The following is a 19,165-nucleotide window of genomic DNA, read 5'->3' as shown; positions in this document are numbered from 1 at the left end:
CTCGATGATTTGACTGCGTAGCTTTGCTAAAAGAAAGTGATTTTTAGCTTCACTCCCTACCCAACTGCCACGGTTCACGTGGCTCCCTTCGTAGGAGGTTCAAGCCCTTCCTCGGGCATGAATGTGTGTGTTTTCCTTAGCGTAACTTAGTTTAAGCTAGATTAAGCCTTTGGACCAAGACCTCAGTAGTTTTGTTCCATGGGAACTTGCCACAAACTTGGCGGTGGGCAGTGCGCTCGCACTAAATTCTGCTATTGTTTTTCCCAGAGGCTAGGTGACTGCTTTGTATATTCTTATTATTGAGTGTGCAGCGAAGTGCTACAAGACTGCAGATTAATTAAGATTTTTTCCTTGAGGAAGAGGTTTCTTGGTTCAGTATCAACCTTTCCCAAATTAATGAGGGACGTCATTCTTACACTGTTGTTGCATTCTGTGTAATTATTTAAGGTACTTGTGCAACCCATCATGCAGTGCTGTGACCAGTAATTTGTGATCGGTACACATCTCTGTTTCAGGCGTTGAACACGGTGGAGAGCAAGGCTTCCTCTTCCTCCATTATAATAACGATCTCAATTACAACTTGGACCCACAATCTGAAGAGGATCGAGTGCGGAGGAATATGCTGCGTCTATGGACCAACTTCGTAAAATACGGGTATGAATACTTCTTCTTACTAAATATGACTGGTACAAAAGTTTGATTAGCAGAGGAGATCAGGTGATCTCCATAGCTAAGTCCAAATATGTGGTATATTAGTGTCTGTATGTAAATTATTGTTGAAGAATTTTATATCGTTTCAGAGCTTTGTAGTATTTGTCATTCTTATGTAATGCATAATGCTGTATTTATCAAGCAACTATTACAACTTGTAGAAATAAAATCACATTTGCGGTCTTCCGTATTACTAAGATGATTTATGGAAGGCACCGATGTTTTACTTTAGTAGTCCTCCCCACGATATCACTATCAGTGCGTAATGTACCAAAATTTACCGCCAAAAATTTTATTCGCTAATTAGAAAATACGAGAGTGCCTAATGTATGTGAAATTCTCCAGAAGATGACTACAAACTGAAATTTTTCATTATGCGAACGAAATGGGTTTTGCTTTTCATATTCCTTAGTCAAGAGATTCCTTTATTTAGCTGCTGCAGAGACTACTTGGTGGTATATACAGAAATGCGTGTTAGAACGTGAAGTTGAGCGGGCCGCCTAATCTTATACGTCGCACAAATACATTTCAAGACGAAAACTTGTTCCTGCTTTTCATTTGCTTGCTTTGAGCAGTTATACGCGCAGACCTGTGAGGGAAGTATACGTCATTAGCAGTTACCTTAAAAACTAGAAAAAGAAGAACAGTTTGATAAATTCGTTAAATATGTTGTCAGCTGTGCACCGTGCTACTCTCTGCGAACAGCGTCGTTGGATCTCCTGTACGTAAGCGTCGACATGGTGTAATCGGACTTCAGTAGACCTGCTACATATCCCAGCTGTTACTAAAAACTACATGCAGCATCAGCACTCGGGCTCTGAGATTTAGCGACACACTGCCTTGGAGTTGAACAGAAAACAGTTACAGTAGTAAAATATCAACATATGCTTTCATTCATGGGAGTGAAACGGCTTAGTCATGTTAAAGCTTATTAAATACTTAAGTGTCATTGAGACAATCCGTCAGCCATCATGAATATATTTAAACAAAATAACAATTTATTGAAGCAGTCCGATATGCAGAGCTCCGCAAAGAAAATACGAGGAAAGATAGATGTTTTAATGATACGTCGACGACTTCAGTTGATTGATGAAAGGAGGAAGTACAAACATGTTCCGGGAAAATCAGGAATACAGAAATACAAGTCGCTGAGAAATGAAATAAATAGGAAGTGCAGGGAAGCTAAGACGAAATGGCTGCAAAAATGTGAAGACATCGAAAAAGGTATGATTGTCGGAAGGACAGACTCAGCATACAGGAAAGTGAAAACAACCTTTGGTGACATTAAAAGCAACGGTGGTAACATTAAGAGTGCAATGGAAATTCCACTGTTAAATGCAGAGGAGAGAGCAGATAGGTGGAAAGAATACATTGAAATCCTCTATGAGGGTGAAGATTTGTCTGATGTGATAGAAGAAGAAACAGGAGTCGATTTAGAAGAGATAGGGGATCCACTATTAGAATCGGAATTTAAAAGAGCTTTGGAGGACTTAACGGTCAAATAAGGCAGAAGGGATAGATAACATTCCTTCAGAATTCCTAAAATTATTAGGGGAAGTGGCAACAAAACGACTATTCACGTTGGTGTGTAGAATATATGAGTCTGGCGACATACCATCTGACTTTCGGAAAAGCATCATCCACACAATTCCGAAGACGGCAAGAGCTGAAAGTGTGAGAATTATCGCACAATCAGCTTAACAGCTCATGCATCGAAGCTGCTTACAAGAATAATATACAGAAGAATGGAAAAGAAAATTGAGAATGCGCTAGGTGACGATCAGTTTGGCTTTAGGAAAAGTAAAGGCACGAGAGAGGCAATTCTGACGTTACGGCTAATAATGGAAGCAAGGCTAAAGAAAAATCAAGACACGTTCATAGGATTTGTCGACCTGGAAAAAGCGTTCGACAATATAAAATGGTGCAAGCTGTTCGAGATTCTGAAAAATGTAGGGGTAAGCTTTAGGGAGAGACGGGTCATATACAATATGTACAACTACTAAGAGGGAATAATAAGAGTGGACGATCAAGAACGAAGTGCTCGTATTAAGAAGGGTGTAAGACAAGGCTGTAGCCTTTCGCCCCTACTCTTCAATCTGTACATCGAGGAAGCAATGATGGAAATAAAAGATAGGTTCAGGAGTGGAATTAAAATACAAGGTGAAATATCAATGATACGATTCGCTGATGACATTGCTATCCTGAGTGAAAGTGAAGAAGAATTAAATGATCTGCTGAACGGAATGAACAGTCTAATGAGTTCACAGTTTGGTTTGAGAGTAAATCGAAAAAAAAGCGAAGGTAATGAGAAGTAGTAGAACTGAGAAAAGCGAGAAACTTAACATCAAGATTGATGGTCACGAAGTCAATGAAGTTAGGGAATTCTGCTACCTAGGCAGTAAAATAACCTATGACGGACGGAGCAAGGAGGACATCAAAAGCAGACTCGCTATGGCAAAGAAGGCATTTCTGGCCAAGAGAAGTCTACTAATATCAAATACCGGCCTTAATTTGAGGAAGAAATTTCTGAGGATGTATGTCTGGAGTACAGCATTGTATGGTAGTGAAACATGGACTGTGGGAAAACCGGAACAGAAGAGAATCGAAGCATTTGAGATGTGGTGCTATAGACAAATGTTGAAAATTAGGTGGACCGATAAGGTAAGGAATGAGGAGGTTCTACGCAGAATCGGAGAGGAAAGGAATATGTGGAAAACACTGATAAGGAGAAGGGACAGGATGATAGGACATCTGCTAAGACATGAGGGAATGACTTCCATGGCACTAGAGGGAACTGTAGAGGGCAAAAACTGTAGAGGAAGACAGAGATTGGAATACGTCAAGTAAATAATTGAGGAAGTAGGTTGCAAGTTCTAGTCTGAGATGAAGAGGTTAGCACAGGAGAGGAATTCGTGGCGGGCCGCATCAAACCAGTCAGTATTCTGATGACAAAAAAAAAAGTCCTAGTCGAGCGATGTCGTTATCGTGAAGGAAGTCATTCACACGATGTGCACGATGAGGGCATGAAATGTCGTCCATGAAGACGAATGCCTCGCCAATATGTTTCCGATATGTTTGCAATATCGGTCGGAGGATGGCGTTCACGTATTGTACAGCCTTTACGGCGCCTTCCATGACCACCAGCGGCGTACGTCGGCCCCACATAATAACACCCCAAAGCAGCAGGGAACCTCCATATCGCTGCACTGGCTGGACAGTGTGTCTAAGGCGTTCAGCCTGATTGAGTTGCCACCAAACACGTCTCCGACGATTGTCGGTTCTAGGCATGTGCGACACTCATCGGTGAAGAGAAAATGATGCCAATCCTGAGCGGTCCATTCGGCATGTTGTTGATTCAATTTGTACAGCGCTGCATGATGCCGTGGTTGCAAAGATGGACCTCGCCATCGACGTTGGGAGTGAAGTTGTGCATCATGCAGCCTACTGCCCACAGTTTGAAATGTAACACGACGTCCTGTGGCTGCACGAAAAACATTCAACATAGTGGCGTTGCTGACAGGGTTCCTCCGAGCCATAATCTGTAGATAGTGATCATCCACTGCAGTAGTAGCGCCCTTGGGTGGCTTGACTGAATCATGTCATCGACAATTTGTCTCTCTGTATCTCCTCCATGTCCGAACAACATCGCTTGGGTTCATTCAGTGACGCCTGAAACCTTCCATTGTTGAGAGCCCTTACTGGCACAAAGCGGACGCGATCGAAGAGCGGTGTTGACTGTCTAGGCATGGTTGAACTAGAGACAAATATAAAGGCCGTAAATTCAACTAAATACCTAGGAATTACAACTACGACCAACTTAAACTGGAAGAAACACATAGAAAATGTTTGGGTACACTTGGGTACACTTAGAAAACGTAACAGAGCTTCTATGGAGACTGCCACACTACGCTTATCCGTCCTCATTTAGATTAGTTGCCGGCCGCGGTGGTCATGCGGTTCTAGGCGCGCAGTCCGGAACCGTGCGACTGCTACGGTCGCAGGTTCGAATCCTGCCTGGGGCATGGATGTGTGTGGTGTCCTTAGGTTAGTTAGGTTTAAGTAATTCTAAGTTCTAGGGGACTGATAACCACAGCAGTTGAGTCCCATAGTGCTCAGAGCCATTTAGATTAGTGCTGCGCTGTGTGTGATACTTACCAGATAGGACTGACGGAATACATCGAAAAAGTTCAAAGAACTGCAGCAGCCTTTGTATTATCGCTAAATATGGAAGAGAGTGTCACTGAAATGATACAGGATTTGTGCCGGACTTCATTAAAAGAAAGGCATTTTTTGTTGCGAAGGAATCTTCTCATGAAATTCAAATCACTGACTTTCTCTTCCGAATTTGAAAATAGTTTGTTAACACCGATCTACATAGGGAGAAACAACATCGCACCACTATAAAATAAGGGAAACCATAGCTCGTGCAGAAATATACAGGTGTTTGTTCTTTCAAGGCGCTATGCGAGATTGGACTAATAGAGATGAACCCTCTGCCAGATACTTAAATGTGATTTGCGGAGTAAGTAACCACCTAAATGGAAATGTGGAAAGCAACACTGGCCATGTACCTCTTCCCTGGTGGAATGACTGGAACTGATCGGCTGTCGGAGACCCTCCGTCTAATAGGCGCTGCTCGTGCATGGATGTTTACATCTTTGGGCCGGTCTAGTAACATCTCTAAACAGTCAAAGGGAATGTCTCTGTTATAAAACGTCTGTCTTAGGAGTTCTGGGAACCGGGGTAATGCAAATCTTATTTTGACGTGTGTATCTCAACTAGTAGTCACACAGCGTAAATTTAGGCTCGTTACTTATGTATAGACTCAGTAAGATTTTTCAACTGTAATAGTATTACAATCTTTATTGCATTCACGAGCCGACACTGGCTGTGAGGAAGCAAAATTGGATCACATCCGTAACATAGATTTCTTTTGTTCCATTAAATGTGTACTACTGTGCCAATGGAGCATAGTGTAGAAAATTTCGTCCTTTAAATTTGTAATAACTGTGCATTACTTGACATGTTTCATGTTATGAATAACACCTGCACATACACAGAAAGTGACGAAGTAACGCGACCGCTCTTTTAAACAGTGTTTAGGTCACAGCGAAGGGAAAGCCGAATACTGTGTGTTACTGTCGGAACACTTAGAAAGTATACTAAATCTACCAAAAGAGACTGCCAACATTACGCCTGTCAGCCCTCTTTTAGTTTACTGCTGTGTGGTACGGAATCTTTACGATGTAGGATAGATAGTTCCCTAGGGAAGGACGTGTCTAATTTACGTCTCAGTTCTTACTTAATCCGCGTGTGCGCTCCCCGCACTGTGTACATTAGATAACATTGTACGCGTGATAAAGATTTTCCCAGGCCATGCTATTGTCTAAACGAAAACCATACCAATTATCAGACGTCTAACACCCGCATGCTACCTTGTGGTATGTAGTGGAGAGTACTTTTGGTCCCCGCTTCATTAGTGGATGATCTGTGGAAAGAACGATTGTTGATAAACCTCCATATTACCTCTAATTTTCTCGCTGTGGTCATTTTATGAGATTTATTTAGGAGGTAGTAATATCTTTACCAATTCTTCCTGGAACATATTCTCTTGGATTTTCGTCAGAAAACATCGTGATGCACCGCTCTTGTACAGTGTACCCCAGCAGTTCGTTTAGCGTCTCTGTAACGCCTTAAAGTCCCTTCGCCATCTAAACGATCGCGTTCTTAGAACTAGACTAACTATTCCATTAATGTGACCTGATAATGTTCTTAAAATCTATAGAAGGAGTGTTTTGTAAGCCACTTGTTTTGTGGATGAATTACACTCCGCCCGCATCTCGTGGTCGTGCGGTAGCGTTCTCGCTTCCCACGCCCGTGTTCTCTGGTTCGATTCCCGGCGCGGTCAGGGATTTTCTCTGCCTCGTGATGGCTGGGTGTTGTGTGATGTCCTTAGGTTAGTTAGGTTTAATTAGTTCTAAGTTCTAGGGGACTGATGACCACAGATGTTAAGTCCCATAGTGCTCAGAGCCATTTGAACCAATTACACTCCATTAAGATACCACCAATACATCTGAGCCTAGCGTCTGCGTATCTGTACATTTATTTTTATGTGATCGTTCACTTTATGTTCACTGGATGGTTATTTCCAGGCATTCCGTGATTATTCATCAATCGTGTAACCATACAGGACTGGATATTTTGCCCTATGTGGGTACAATACATCACACTTACTTAAACTCATTGCCAACTCCAAGTTCCTATAGCAACCATCGATCCTCCGCAAGTCTGCCTGCAATTCGATACTCTCTACTCTCGTTCCCATCTCCTCATCTGCAACCAGCCTCACGAAGTTTCAGACTTTATCCACAGGATAATTATATTGGTGCTGCTGCTTTGCAGGTTAGCCATATCCAAACAAGTGACATATTATCGATAGTGCCAATGTGTGATCCATATGTATTTTTTACTTCTAAAGAAGAAGTTATTTACCACTGAAGTGTCATGTGCATTTGTACTAGAAATATAATGTACTTTCATAAATAATAATATGGAAAAGTTTATTATGAAACAAGATCCAATAATTTTTGTTCAGAGAACCTTAGGAGTAGTTGCATACAATGATAAGCAATATGCACATCTTTCACACACGTGCTATTACTCTCCACCCCACAACACTTACACAAATACGATATTTCTCGGTTTATATGTGTTGAAACACAATCACCCCGCCCCCCTCTATTTTTAATATTGTTTGGCAGCCAAATTATTCTCTTTCACATTGAAGTGGTACATGCTGAAAACACTAATCTATTTACAACGTTTTCGATTATTGTGATCAGTATCTTGGAGCTGTAATCATAAGTGTGCATCACGAAAAGCAACTTTCGGGAATATTTTGTATGCATGGTGCTGTTCTTCACACCAAAACACTTTCCTATGGAGGAAATTTAGCGGTGTGCATTCGGTAAAGGAGCAGCCTCAATTTATCTTAATACTGTGAGATGTCTCTCCCAAGTGAACATTACATCCCACCGAAGGAAATGTCTAGAACAACTGAAGTAAAAACAAGGTAATGACAACCAGGTGTTAATGTCAAATGGTATCCTTGCTTGGGGACTCACTATAATGAATGGAAGACTTTGATATGATTTTAGCTGAAATAAGACGGGTTGGTCTTTGCAAAATGATGCAGATAATTTAGATATGGTAATAACACTCTTTTGCTTGGATCAAACATCAATTCTATTCCTTCGTTCACGATTAGAGATCTGTAATCAAACTTACGTATTATGATAAGAAATAGCATGTGTTTTGTATGCATAATGGTACCCTTAGGACTGCATATTTATTGGAAATGGAAATGAGCGTATGGCATTGTGTGCCGGGACTCCCCTATTCGGGGAAGATCGGCCGCCGAGGGCGAGTACTTACTGCATTCGACGCCACATTGGGCGACTAGTCCGTCGGAGATGGGGAAGAAATGATGATGAGGACAGCACAACACCCAGTACCTGAGCGGAGAAAATCTACTGCCCCAGCCGGGAAGCGGGTATTCCGCCGCGCTTACCACTCAGCTAACGGGGGCTGACTATATATTTATTAAAGGATAAGTTAAAAGGTGATGACATGTTTTAAAAATAATTGATTTTCCGTATTTTTTGTGTACACATACACAATGCTATGACATTTTAATTGCATGGAACAAGAGGGCGGCATCCGACAGCCTTCTAAATTTAGGGCGTGTAACTGGAATTGTTAACATGGTCACATGACCAGAAGCGTCAGCATGTTGGATCCTCACAGTAAATAACAAGACATGATAACCGCACCTCATCAATGTTCTGTGGTACCAGACAGTGTCATCATATCTCGCTCCGAAGTGCTAAACATCACTCAGCTATTAGGCAAGCAGATGAGGCCAACCGATGAAGTGTTTGGTTTGTGTCTGTTACTGAAGACTCTGGACAATCTTTTATTACCATTGGTAACATGAATTACTCCATAAATAGCATGCTCCTTAAAAAGAAAAATTTACATATGCATTGCTTGACTGTTTCGAGAGAAAATTATGGTGTTTAACGTCTGTAATCATGTGAGATATCAAGAATAACGAAAGAAGTGCTGGTTTGTAATGTTAAAGAAAAAAAAATAAACTTATCTACTGACAAATTCTTCAAGATCATTTCTGCAAGACAGGGTGTAAAGAAAAAAAGTACCACTTTTCCACAAGGGAACATGACAAAAGGAGGCATATTCGAAGAAATGTGTTAGAATGATTTCGAAGAAATACAAAAATCATGTGTGTGTAACACAGACTGATACTGTCTGATATTAAAGTGGATGTCAAATGGATCAACAGCCTAGAGTTTGCAACATCATCGTATACACGACTGTTATCTCATGGACGTGGATATAATCCATGAATTTGCTGAGCTTTGTACGGAAATGGGGATGCATGACTAACTAATATCAAACCACGAGTTTGGTGTAAGAGGAGACTACCAAGGAAAAAGGAATGTGATTGGAAGCAACGATAAGGCAGTCAGAATACACTGATGAACATGGACAAGATCCTGTGGTAGAATAAAGGCGTTCAATAGAGCAGACAGAAAGCGAAAGAGGAGCTCATGTAGGAGTAGTAAAAATTTTAGTACCTACAAATACTTTCGGTAATACCTAAGATACCGATTTTGGTTTTTTGTATTTCATAATAATTTACTTTATTCAGTAAATGACTGTATCGATTACAAAGGAGGCAATAATATCATCAAAAGCAATGGATGCCAGTCTTCTGAAAATGGATATCTTGTCGTCATGGGGAAATAACATTGGCCTGACGAGAGACACCTTTTCGAAATCTCGCACCTGTGTATGCAACGCTTCACAAAACGGCATCTCCTACATTTCAAAGGCATTTTAAGGAGTTCAGAGTAGTACTATATAAAAGAAGAACATTTTGTGCTTAGAATAATGTCAATGAACACATCTACATTTACATGACTACTCTGCAATTCACATTTAAGTGCTTGGCAGAGGGTTCATCGAACCACAATCATACTATCTCTCTACTATTCCGCTCCCGAACAGCTAGCGGGAAAAACGAACACCTAAACCTTTCTGTTCGAGCTCTGATTTCTCTTATTTTATTTTGATGATCATTCCTACCTATATAGGTGGGAGACAAGTGTTCACTTTTTAAATTAGAGTGAAAATTCCATTCAGATGTTGTCAAATGGCAATTAGTCATAACACAGAACAAAAGTACCACATTTTGTCAGAATAAAAGGGCAGAGGATTCACTAATTTTTCTCAATTTAGGGCCAATTTACTTGGTTTTAAATTTATATACAATAAAGTGTGCTATAGGTCTGAAGGGGTTAAGCACACAACATGCAAATTTATATTAAACAAAATGTACCATTTAGCAAAAGGCATTTTAAGGGTAAGATATATGCTGTATTTGTTTTCCAAATAGGTCCAACTAAACAGTTGTAATAAAATTAAACTTTGAAATGTATTATCTCAAAACACCTGTTTTCCATTCCAAAGTTTCACTGTTTCATAACTTACTCAAATTTAGAAGTATAAATCTATTTTTGAAAGAGATGTTCATAAATTTTTGCTGAATTTAAAAATGAAAATAACTCAGAATCTAATATTGGCAAGATGCTCCTTTTCGCTTTCGGTCTCAGATATGTCAAAACACAAGTGCAGGAGTGAACAAAGTTGATGGTAACCATTTTACAGATTTTATAAGGTGCCCTTATATGCAGCTGTGAGAAACTTTTACTGTCTAAAGAACATGGTATTGCCAGACTAGAAGTACGATTTATAACCATGGAACGGACTGCGTGTTTAGATCTGTCAAACAATATTATTCCACAGGTCTTAGGGAAGAAAAAGAAATACTATGTCAAACAGACTTGAATCATTCTTTATTAAAGTTATTATTTCTCTTGGTACAGTTAATGCTTGTGTCTACAAAAACTAATACTGGATCTGGAGGGGATCAAAGTCAAAATATGAAAGCTGAGGCATATGGTTAAAAGAAATTCCCGTGAAGGAAGAATATTTACTACTACCAGAGAAAGAGCAGCTTATTGTACACGTGCAAGTAAGGCTAACAAATTGCTTTAATCAAACTGTGTAGAAAAACTTGTGGACAACAGTGGGATACAAAATTTCTGCTATAAACCATTTGTATTGAAGTAAAATGTGGACATAAAACCCACCTTCATTATGAGCATGCTTTAACAAGGAAAGGCGACTTGCAGGAGAGTACAGCAGTGTACACATTGTTCAGTGTAACAGCCTGCGATGGATTCACTGCCACAGAGTTTCCACAGGCTGACGGCGCGACGGCTCTCAAACACTAGCTGTTCCTGTTTCTTTCCAACATTTCGCGTGTAGAGTATACAACCTAAAAAACACGTCAAATGTGAACTGCGCCTCAGTCAAAAATTCAAAACCAGAAAATTAAATTCTGCAAGCAGTTTCCGTTATAATCAGCAGTTTTTGTCGTAATCAGCAACTATTGGCTGGTCTCTGAGGTGTTTCCGCGTGTTGGTGGGGAGGCTTGCGTGCCTCAGCGATACAGATAGCCGTACCGTAGGTACAACCACAACGGAGGGGTATCTGGTGAGAGGCCAGACAAACGTGTGGTTCCTGAAGAGGGGTTCGAATGGCTCTGACCACTATGGGACAACTGCTGTGGTCATTAGTCCCCTAGAACTTAGAACTACTTAAACCTAACTAACCTAAGGACATCACACACATCCATGCCCGAGGCAGGATTCAAACCTGCGACAGTAGCAGTCGCACGGTTCCGGACTGCGCGCCTAGAACCGCGAGACCACTGCGGCCGGCCCTGAAGAGGCGCAGCAGCCTTTTCAATAGTTGCAAGGGCAACAGCCTGGATGATTGACTGATCTGGCCTTGTAACAATAACCAAAACGGCCTTGCTGTGCTGGTACTGCGAACGGCTGAAAGCAGGGGGAAACTACGGCAGACATTTTTCCCGAGGGCATGCAGCTGTACTGTATTATTAAATGATGATGGCGTCCTCTTGGGTAAAATATTCCGGAGGAGAAATAGTCTCCCATTTGAATCTCCAGGCGGGGACTACTCAAGAGGATGTCGTTATCAGGAGAAAGAAAACTGGCGTTCTACGGATCGGAGCGTGGAATGTCAGATCCCTTAATCGTGCAGGTAGGTTAGAAAATTTAAAAAGGGAAATGGATAGGTTAAAGTTAGATATAGTGAGAATTAGTGACGTTTGGTGACAGGATGAACAAGACTTTTGGTCAGGCGAATACAGGGTTATAAATACAAAATCAAATAGGGGTAATGCGGGAGAGGGTTTAATAATGAATAAGAAAAGAGGAATGCGGGTAAGGTACTACAAACAGCATAGTGAACGCATTATTGTGGCCAAGACAGATACGGAGCCCAGGCCTACTACAGTAGTACAAGTTTATATGCCAACTAGCTCTGCAGATGACGAAGAAATTGAAGAAATATATGATGAAATCAAAGAAATTATTCAGATAGTGAAGGGAGACGAAAATTTAATGGTAATGGGTGACTGGAATTCGAGTGTAGGAAAAGGGAGAGAAGGAAACGTAGTAGGTGAATATGGATTGGGGCTAAGAAATGAAAGAGGAAGCCGCCTGTTAGGATTTTACTCATAACACAATTTAATCATAGCTAACACTTAGTTTAAGAATAAGGAAAGAAGGTTGTATACATGGAAGAACCCTGGAGATACTAAAAGGTATCAGATAGATTATATAATGGTAAGACAGAGATTTAGGAACCTGGCTTTAAATTTTAAGACATTTCCAGGGGCAGATGTGGACTCTGATCACAATCTATTGGTTATGACCTGTAGATTAAAACTAAAGAAACTGCAAAAAGGTAGGAATTTAAGAAGATGGGACCTGAATAAACTGAAAGAACCAGAGGTTGTACAGAGTTTCAGGGAGAACATAAGGGAACAATTGACAGGAATGGGGGAAAGAAATACAGTAGAAGAAGAATGGGTAGCTTTGAGGGATGAAGTAGTGAAGTCAGCAGAGGATCAAGTAGGTAAAAAGACGAGGGTTAGTAGAAATCCTAGGGTAGCAGAAGAAATATTGTATTTAATTGATTAAAGGAGAAAATATAAAAATGCAGTAAATGAAGCAACCAAAAAGGAATACAAACGTCTAAAAAATGAGATCGACAGGAAATCTCAAATGGCTAAGCTGGGATGGCTAGAAGACAAATGTAAGGATTTAGAGGCTTATATCACTAGGGTTAAGATAGATACTGCCTACAGGAAAATTAAAGAAACCTTTGGAGAAAAGAGAACCACTTGTATGAACATAAAGAGCTCAGATGGGAACCCAGTTCTAAGCAAAGAAGGGAAAGCAGAAACGTGGAAGGAGTATATAGAGGGTCTATACAAGGGCAATGTACTTGAGGACAATATTATAGAAATGGAAGAGGATGTAGACGAAGATGAAATGGGAGATACGATACTTCGTGAAGAATTTGACAGAGCACTGAAAGACCTGAGTCGAAACAAGGCCCCCCGAGTAGACAACATCCCATTGCAACTACTGACGGCCTTGGGAGAGCCAGTCCTGACAAAACTGTACCATATGGTGAGCAAGATGTATGAGACAGGCGAAATACCCTCAGATTTCAAGAAGAATATAATAATTCCAATCCTAAAGAAAGCAGTTGTTGAAAAATGTGAAAGTTACCGAACAATCAGTTTAATATGCCACAGCTGCAAAATACTAACACGAATTCTTTACAGACGAATGGAAAAACTAGTAGAAGCCGACCTCGGGGCAGATCAGTTTTGATTCCGTAGAAATACTGGAACACGTGAGGCAATACTGACCTTATAACTTATCATAGAAGAAAGACTAAGGATAGGCAAACCTACGTTTCCAGCATTTGTAGACTTAGAAAAAGTTTTTGACAATGTTGACTGGAATACTCTCTTTCAAATTATAAAGGTGGCAGGGGTAAAATACAGAGAGCGAAAGGCTATTTACAATTTGTACAGGAGCCAGATGGCAGATATAAGAGTCGAAGGGCATGAAAGGGAGGCAGTGGTTGGGAAGGGAGTGAGACAGGGTTGTAGCCTATCCCCAATGTTATTCAATCTGTATATTGAGCAAGCAGTAAAGGAAACAAAAGAAAATTTCGGAGTAGGTATTAAAGTCCACGGAGAAGAAATAAAAACTTCGAGGGTTCGCCTATGAGATTGTAATTCTGTCAGAGACAGCAAAGGACTTGGAAGAGCAGTTGAATGGAATGGACAGTGTCCTGAAAGGAGGGTATAAGATGAACATCAACAAAAGCAAAACGATGGTAATGGAATGTAGTCGAATTAAGTCGGGTCATGCTGAGGGAATTAGATTACGAAATGAGACACTTAAAGTAGTGAAGGAGGTTTTCTATTTGGGGAGCAAAATAACTGATGATGGTCGAAGTAGAGAGGATATAAAATGTAGACTGGCAATGGCAAGGAAAGAGTTTCTGAAGAATAGAAATTTGTTAACATCGAGTATTGATTTAAGTGTGAGGAAGTCATTTCTGAAAGTATTTGTATGGAGTGTAGCCATGCATGGAAGTGAAACATGGACGATAAATAGTTTGGACAAGAAGAGAATAGAAGCTTTCGAAATGTGGTGCTACAGCAGAATGCTGAAGATCAGATGGGTAGATCACATAACTAATGAGGAAGTATTGAGTAGGATTGGGGAGAAGAGAAGTTTGTAGCACAACTTGGCCAGAAGAAGGGATCGGTTGGTAGGACATGTTCTGAGGCATCAAGGGATCACGAATTTAGTACTGGAGGGCTGCGTGGAGTGTAAAAATCGTAGAGGGAGACCAAGAGATGAATACACTAAACAGGTTCAGAAGAATGTAGCTTGAAGTAGATACTGGGAGATGAAGAAGCTTGCACAGGATAGAGTAGCATGGAGAGCTGCATCAAACCAGTCTCAGGACTGAAGACCATAACAACGGGCAAAAATTCACGGTGGGTATGGTATGAGGTTGGAGTTAAGGTGACCTGACACTGGCGTGGTGTGGTTGGTGCAAAAGGATAGCCACAGCCATACTGAGCGTAGCACTGCAGAGGAGTGCGACATGCGTTGTCTTGCGTGGTCAGTATGTGTTGCATGAGCGAGCCCGTCACGTGCAGTATCTTTATAATTAATTACTCCTTTACGGATGCCCTTCAATGTATTACATATTCTTGATGTTTAAATACTTATAAAACCAGGTCTTCCATTGCACCTGACTCCATTTTTCCGTGTCCATTCCTTTCCTTCTCCAATTCCTGACTCCTATCGCTTTGAGTTCCTCTTCCATATCTTTAAGTCATCTTTTTGTGGGCCTTCCCTGTGCATGATTGTCTGATAATATTCTTCCTTGCTTTATTTTCATTGCAATATTCATCTGCCCAGAAAGTTTTTGTAGTTGTTCTCCACCACGTGTTTTCTTTCTCTCTCACTGTCCTAAATATATCAGACAAAATCTTCCTACCCCATCTCAGTAACCTGCAATTTCCTTCATAGCCTTTAGATTCATAACTTACGTTACTGTAGGTATTAATATAGTCTGTTATATTTTAATTATTTTATTCCTACAAACATTTCTGGACTTTAATGTATTCTGAAAGGAATCTGTTTTCCATTTCAACAGCTGTCCTGTTATGTTCGGCCAGTGTGGAACCCACGTATTTAAACTCTTCCATTCTTTGAAATTCTTTAGCGTTTATTTTTTTGTAGTCTCTCCTCCTGATGTTCCATCATCAAATACATTTTTTGCCTGTGTTCACTTCCAGTCCTAACTTCCGTGCTGCTCCTTCTAACAGAGCATAATTATCCTTCAGGCTTCTGTCATTCCTCATACTTAATGTTACATCATTAGCGTACGAAACCACGTCGACCCATGGGTTAAATAATGTACTCCCAGGATCAATCGGCCTTTGCGCATTACCTTCTCTATTGCTACCTTAAAGAGTAGTGCAGGGATCACATCTTCCTGCCCTCCCTACATGGAACTCTGCTGTCAACTTTTGTTCTATTCTGTCCTTACAGAGTGTTACTTTCACTCACACTGCTATCAGCCTCAATGATTCTAGTGGGATCCTAAAACCCTTCATACTTTGGAGGGTCTATTCCTGTCTAGGCTGTCACACGCTTATTTAAAACCGATGTACAACTGATGCAGTTGCTTCTGATATTCAGGAAACTTCTGCTGTAAATCATGCTGTGTTTAAATGAAGTTTAGCCATTACACCAATCGTTTTATGTGCATGCACACTGCAACAAGAAAAGGCGACTCGTCGAACAGCGTGGACGCCTACACATTGCAGTGTGCGACCGCCTGTGATCGGTGCACTATCTCACAGCTCCCTCATGCAGAAGGGTCTATGGCTCACAAACATTAGCTGTTCGTGCATATTTACCACATACATAGAAGTGTATGACTCGATAAAGGCGTCAATAGTAAATTGACTCTCTGCCTTAGTGATGAATAGTTCAATTGAATTTCTACAAGCAATTTTTGTCGAGTAATGTACTAATATTATTCAGGAGCTGTTAGATGTGCTGGCACATTCTCTCCTTGATATTCCTGTGCTTACTGGTGTCAAAATATAAGTTCCTTGCACGTCACTCACAAGAGGCGTGATGTGGCGCTGGGGTTGGGAGAAAAGACAGTTCCAGCTCTGGCGTGGTGTGGGTGCCACAAACAAGTCGCAGCACCCCTAGTGAGAGGTCCCATGTGGAAGACGGCAGAATGTGCTGGCTCATGTAAACAGCGATGTATTACGTGTCTGAGCATGCCACCTGCACACGAAAAGTATAAGAACTCTTGCCCTGTATTTTCGTAACACATTACTGCTACACACTTCTATGTACGGACTCAATAACGTCCCTAATTGTTTAAACAAATAGATCATGAATTATGTGGCTGTTTTAAAAATTTTAAATAGGCTATCTCACTAAGATTTTTACTTAATTCGACGTCGTCTTACACTGAATTATGTCCACTGTGATGTCATGGGGTGACGTTGAGGGTGGGCTAATATGAACCCTTACACATCCATCATGTTGGTAGCTCTTTACCTTCCTGCCATCGTGGACCGCCATGTTTGATTTTGGCACTCAAGTTGGGGACCATGTTTGATCAGAAATTAGTCGGGTAATAAGTTGATTTGGTAAAAGCACTAAACTGAATAATAAATTGGAGCTCCTAAATAAACACACTGCATGCAAGTTGACCAACCAACATTAATGGGAGGGGCAAAGGAGAGGAGAGAGTGTGTACTTGACCATGAAGGGTGAGGAATGGGGTCACAGATCATTGGGCCGATATGCCCATAGTTTCAATACTGTCGTCTTATACTATATCATATTCTGCAGTTCATCAACTATTTTATCTGTGGTTGTAGTTCCGATGCATTCTACACGTTGCTTAAGAGTAGTGATAACTGAAGGAAGACTAGTATGATGGAACAATATTCAAGATTATTTAAATGTATGTTACACTATGCAGCTACTTTAGGCTGCCGTATGGACAAAACTATGAGATTAAGTCTAAACTTGTCTTACATTATTGCGCAACATGTACCCAAAGCATGTAAGGAAAACTAATTATCGTTTACATAATACTTATCTCAAGGCCACTGGCTAGAAGTCTATGCTTCTCCTCTTTCGTCTCTCTCTCCTATGTTATCGCTCGTTAACAGCTACTGTAAAATAGTAAGAAAAATCGCGTAAGCGATGTGTTAATTTTATCTGTAGGTAACATATTAAAATGAAATGCAATTACGGTTTCATTAGAACGTTTTCTACAGGAATCCAACCCCCGAGGCGGATCCTGTGGTGTGGGAGCCCTATAACGTGACCAGTCGCAGCTACCTGCTGATGCAGGCCAATTTCACGCTCGCACACAACAGGCTTGGTGAGCGCATGGACTTCTGGGATGAGAACGTGCCATTGGAGGCATTCCCCGGGACCTACTGACGAGAGTGACATGAGACTCTGAATACTGGCTTAGCACTTCGACATTTAGAAACTTTTATTCAATATTTCACGCAAGCTGTTCTGCATGTATTAAAAGTAGCTTTTTACAAAAATGATTAGGAAATAAAATATTAGTCTAGATATTTCTTCCTATATCTCTGCTTTGTGTTCTTTGTTTAAAAAAGAGACGTATCCGCACGTCACACTATTTGTTGTTTTGTACTACCAATATTTATTTGGGAAATTATAATTACGGTACCTTTTCTCTGTAGGTAACTGATTCCTTCGGAATAACTTCTTTCGATCGTCCTATACTGTAATAGAGTGCCGGGTATTCTTTAAGTCAGAGGTGTGGCTTCTTTAGAAACCTCGGTTGTCCCCACGTTTCAAATCCTTTTGGTAAGTGCGCCGACCTTGATGACGTCAAAGTCAACAAGGGGTTAGTTTCTGTCCACACACATCTGCCATGTGGGCATACAATGTTCGTCACAGAGAAAAAGTCAAAACTGCAAGTTCACAGAGCAGTCTTGCTTCCAAAATCCTACAATGCTTATTTCACAAGAAACTTCTAATAGAATGTGAATTTCCTCAATTTGTATAATTGTTTTACGAGCACCAACAAGAGGAAATTTTAAGAGATTTACTTCGAATGGTAGACAGTGTTGTGCCAAAATGGTTTATCTTGATGTAAAAAACTACAGGTAAAAGTATTGTATTCGGTTCCAATTTTAACATTTTCTGAGAACTACGAGAATCATTCGATAACATAACATGCTTAGACACATTCATATCTGATGTTATCAAATTATGATGAAAACCCCTGTTGTATAAGGGTTGCGTGTTTTCAATGAAACAGTTTCGTTATAGATTTTTTTCGAAAACGTCTCTTATTGCAATAGTGTCGTCTTGTTTGAAACTATGTGATATATTTTAAACTCACCTTGCTTATAATTTTAATGGTCGCTCCACTATTTGTTATAAGGGAAGGATGCCTATTTGATGTGAACCTACTGATTCTCTTTGAAAAATTTTCCATGGATACCATTAAAATGCCTCTTATATCGTTCTATAAAAAAATTTCTTTAAACATATGGGACATTTCTCTGGATTAGACGACCTTACTTTGGCATATGGAAGTTATCCTTTTATTCTTATGTAAATAATAGAATTACCAATGTCTATAATCTCTTTAGCGTACTGTGCATTTAGTCTGCCTACTGCGCCATCCGGTGCTATTGAATTATCCCAGGATGCCGTATCTGATGACCTCCATGCTTCTGGATCTAATTACTCACTGATTCTGCTCAACTAAAACAGAAAAATATGTCGGAAATGTTCCGATTTCTTCACGTAACACTCCGTTTACCAGCGTTCACACCTCCATTCCCTATCTCCATATCACGAAAGAACAA

The 19,165-nt window shown here is 40.5% G+C and overlaps 1 protein-coding gene across 1 annotated transcript in view; it reads left to right on the top strand.

The window, feature by feature from the left end:
- Positions 1-17,906, top strand: part of LOC126355906 (juvenile hormone esterase-like) — an 86,006-nt gene extending 68,100 nt beyond the window's left edge. Inside the window, exons 9-10 of the mRNA XM_050006418.1 lie at positions 516-654; positions 17,585-17,906. Of these exons, the coding sequence (XP_049862375.1) occupies positions 516-654; positions 17,585-17,753 (308 nt within the window). The 3' untranslated portion in view covers positions 17,754-17,906. The remainder of the gene's footprint in view (positions 1-515; positions 655-17,584) is intronic.
- The last annotated feature ends 1,259 nt before the right edge of the window (positions 17,907-19,165 follow it).

Source organism: Schistocerca gregaria, chromosome 3, assembly GCF_023897955.1.
Source record: "Schistocerca gregaria isolate iqSchGreg1 chromosome 3, iqSchGreg1.2, whole genome shotgun sequence".
Lineage (NCBI taxonomy): Eukaryota > Metazoa > Arthropoda > Insecta > Orthoptera > Acrididae > Schistocerca > Schistocerca gregaria.
Note: the sequence above shows the minus strand (reverse complement) of the source record. Positions and strands in the feature narration are given on the sequence as shown.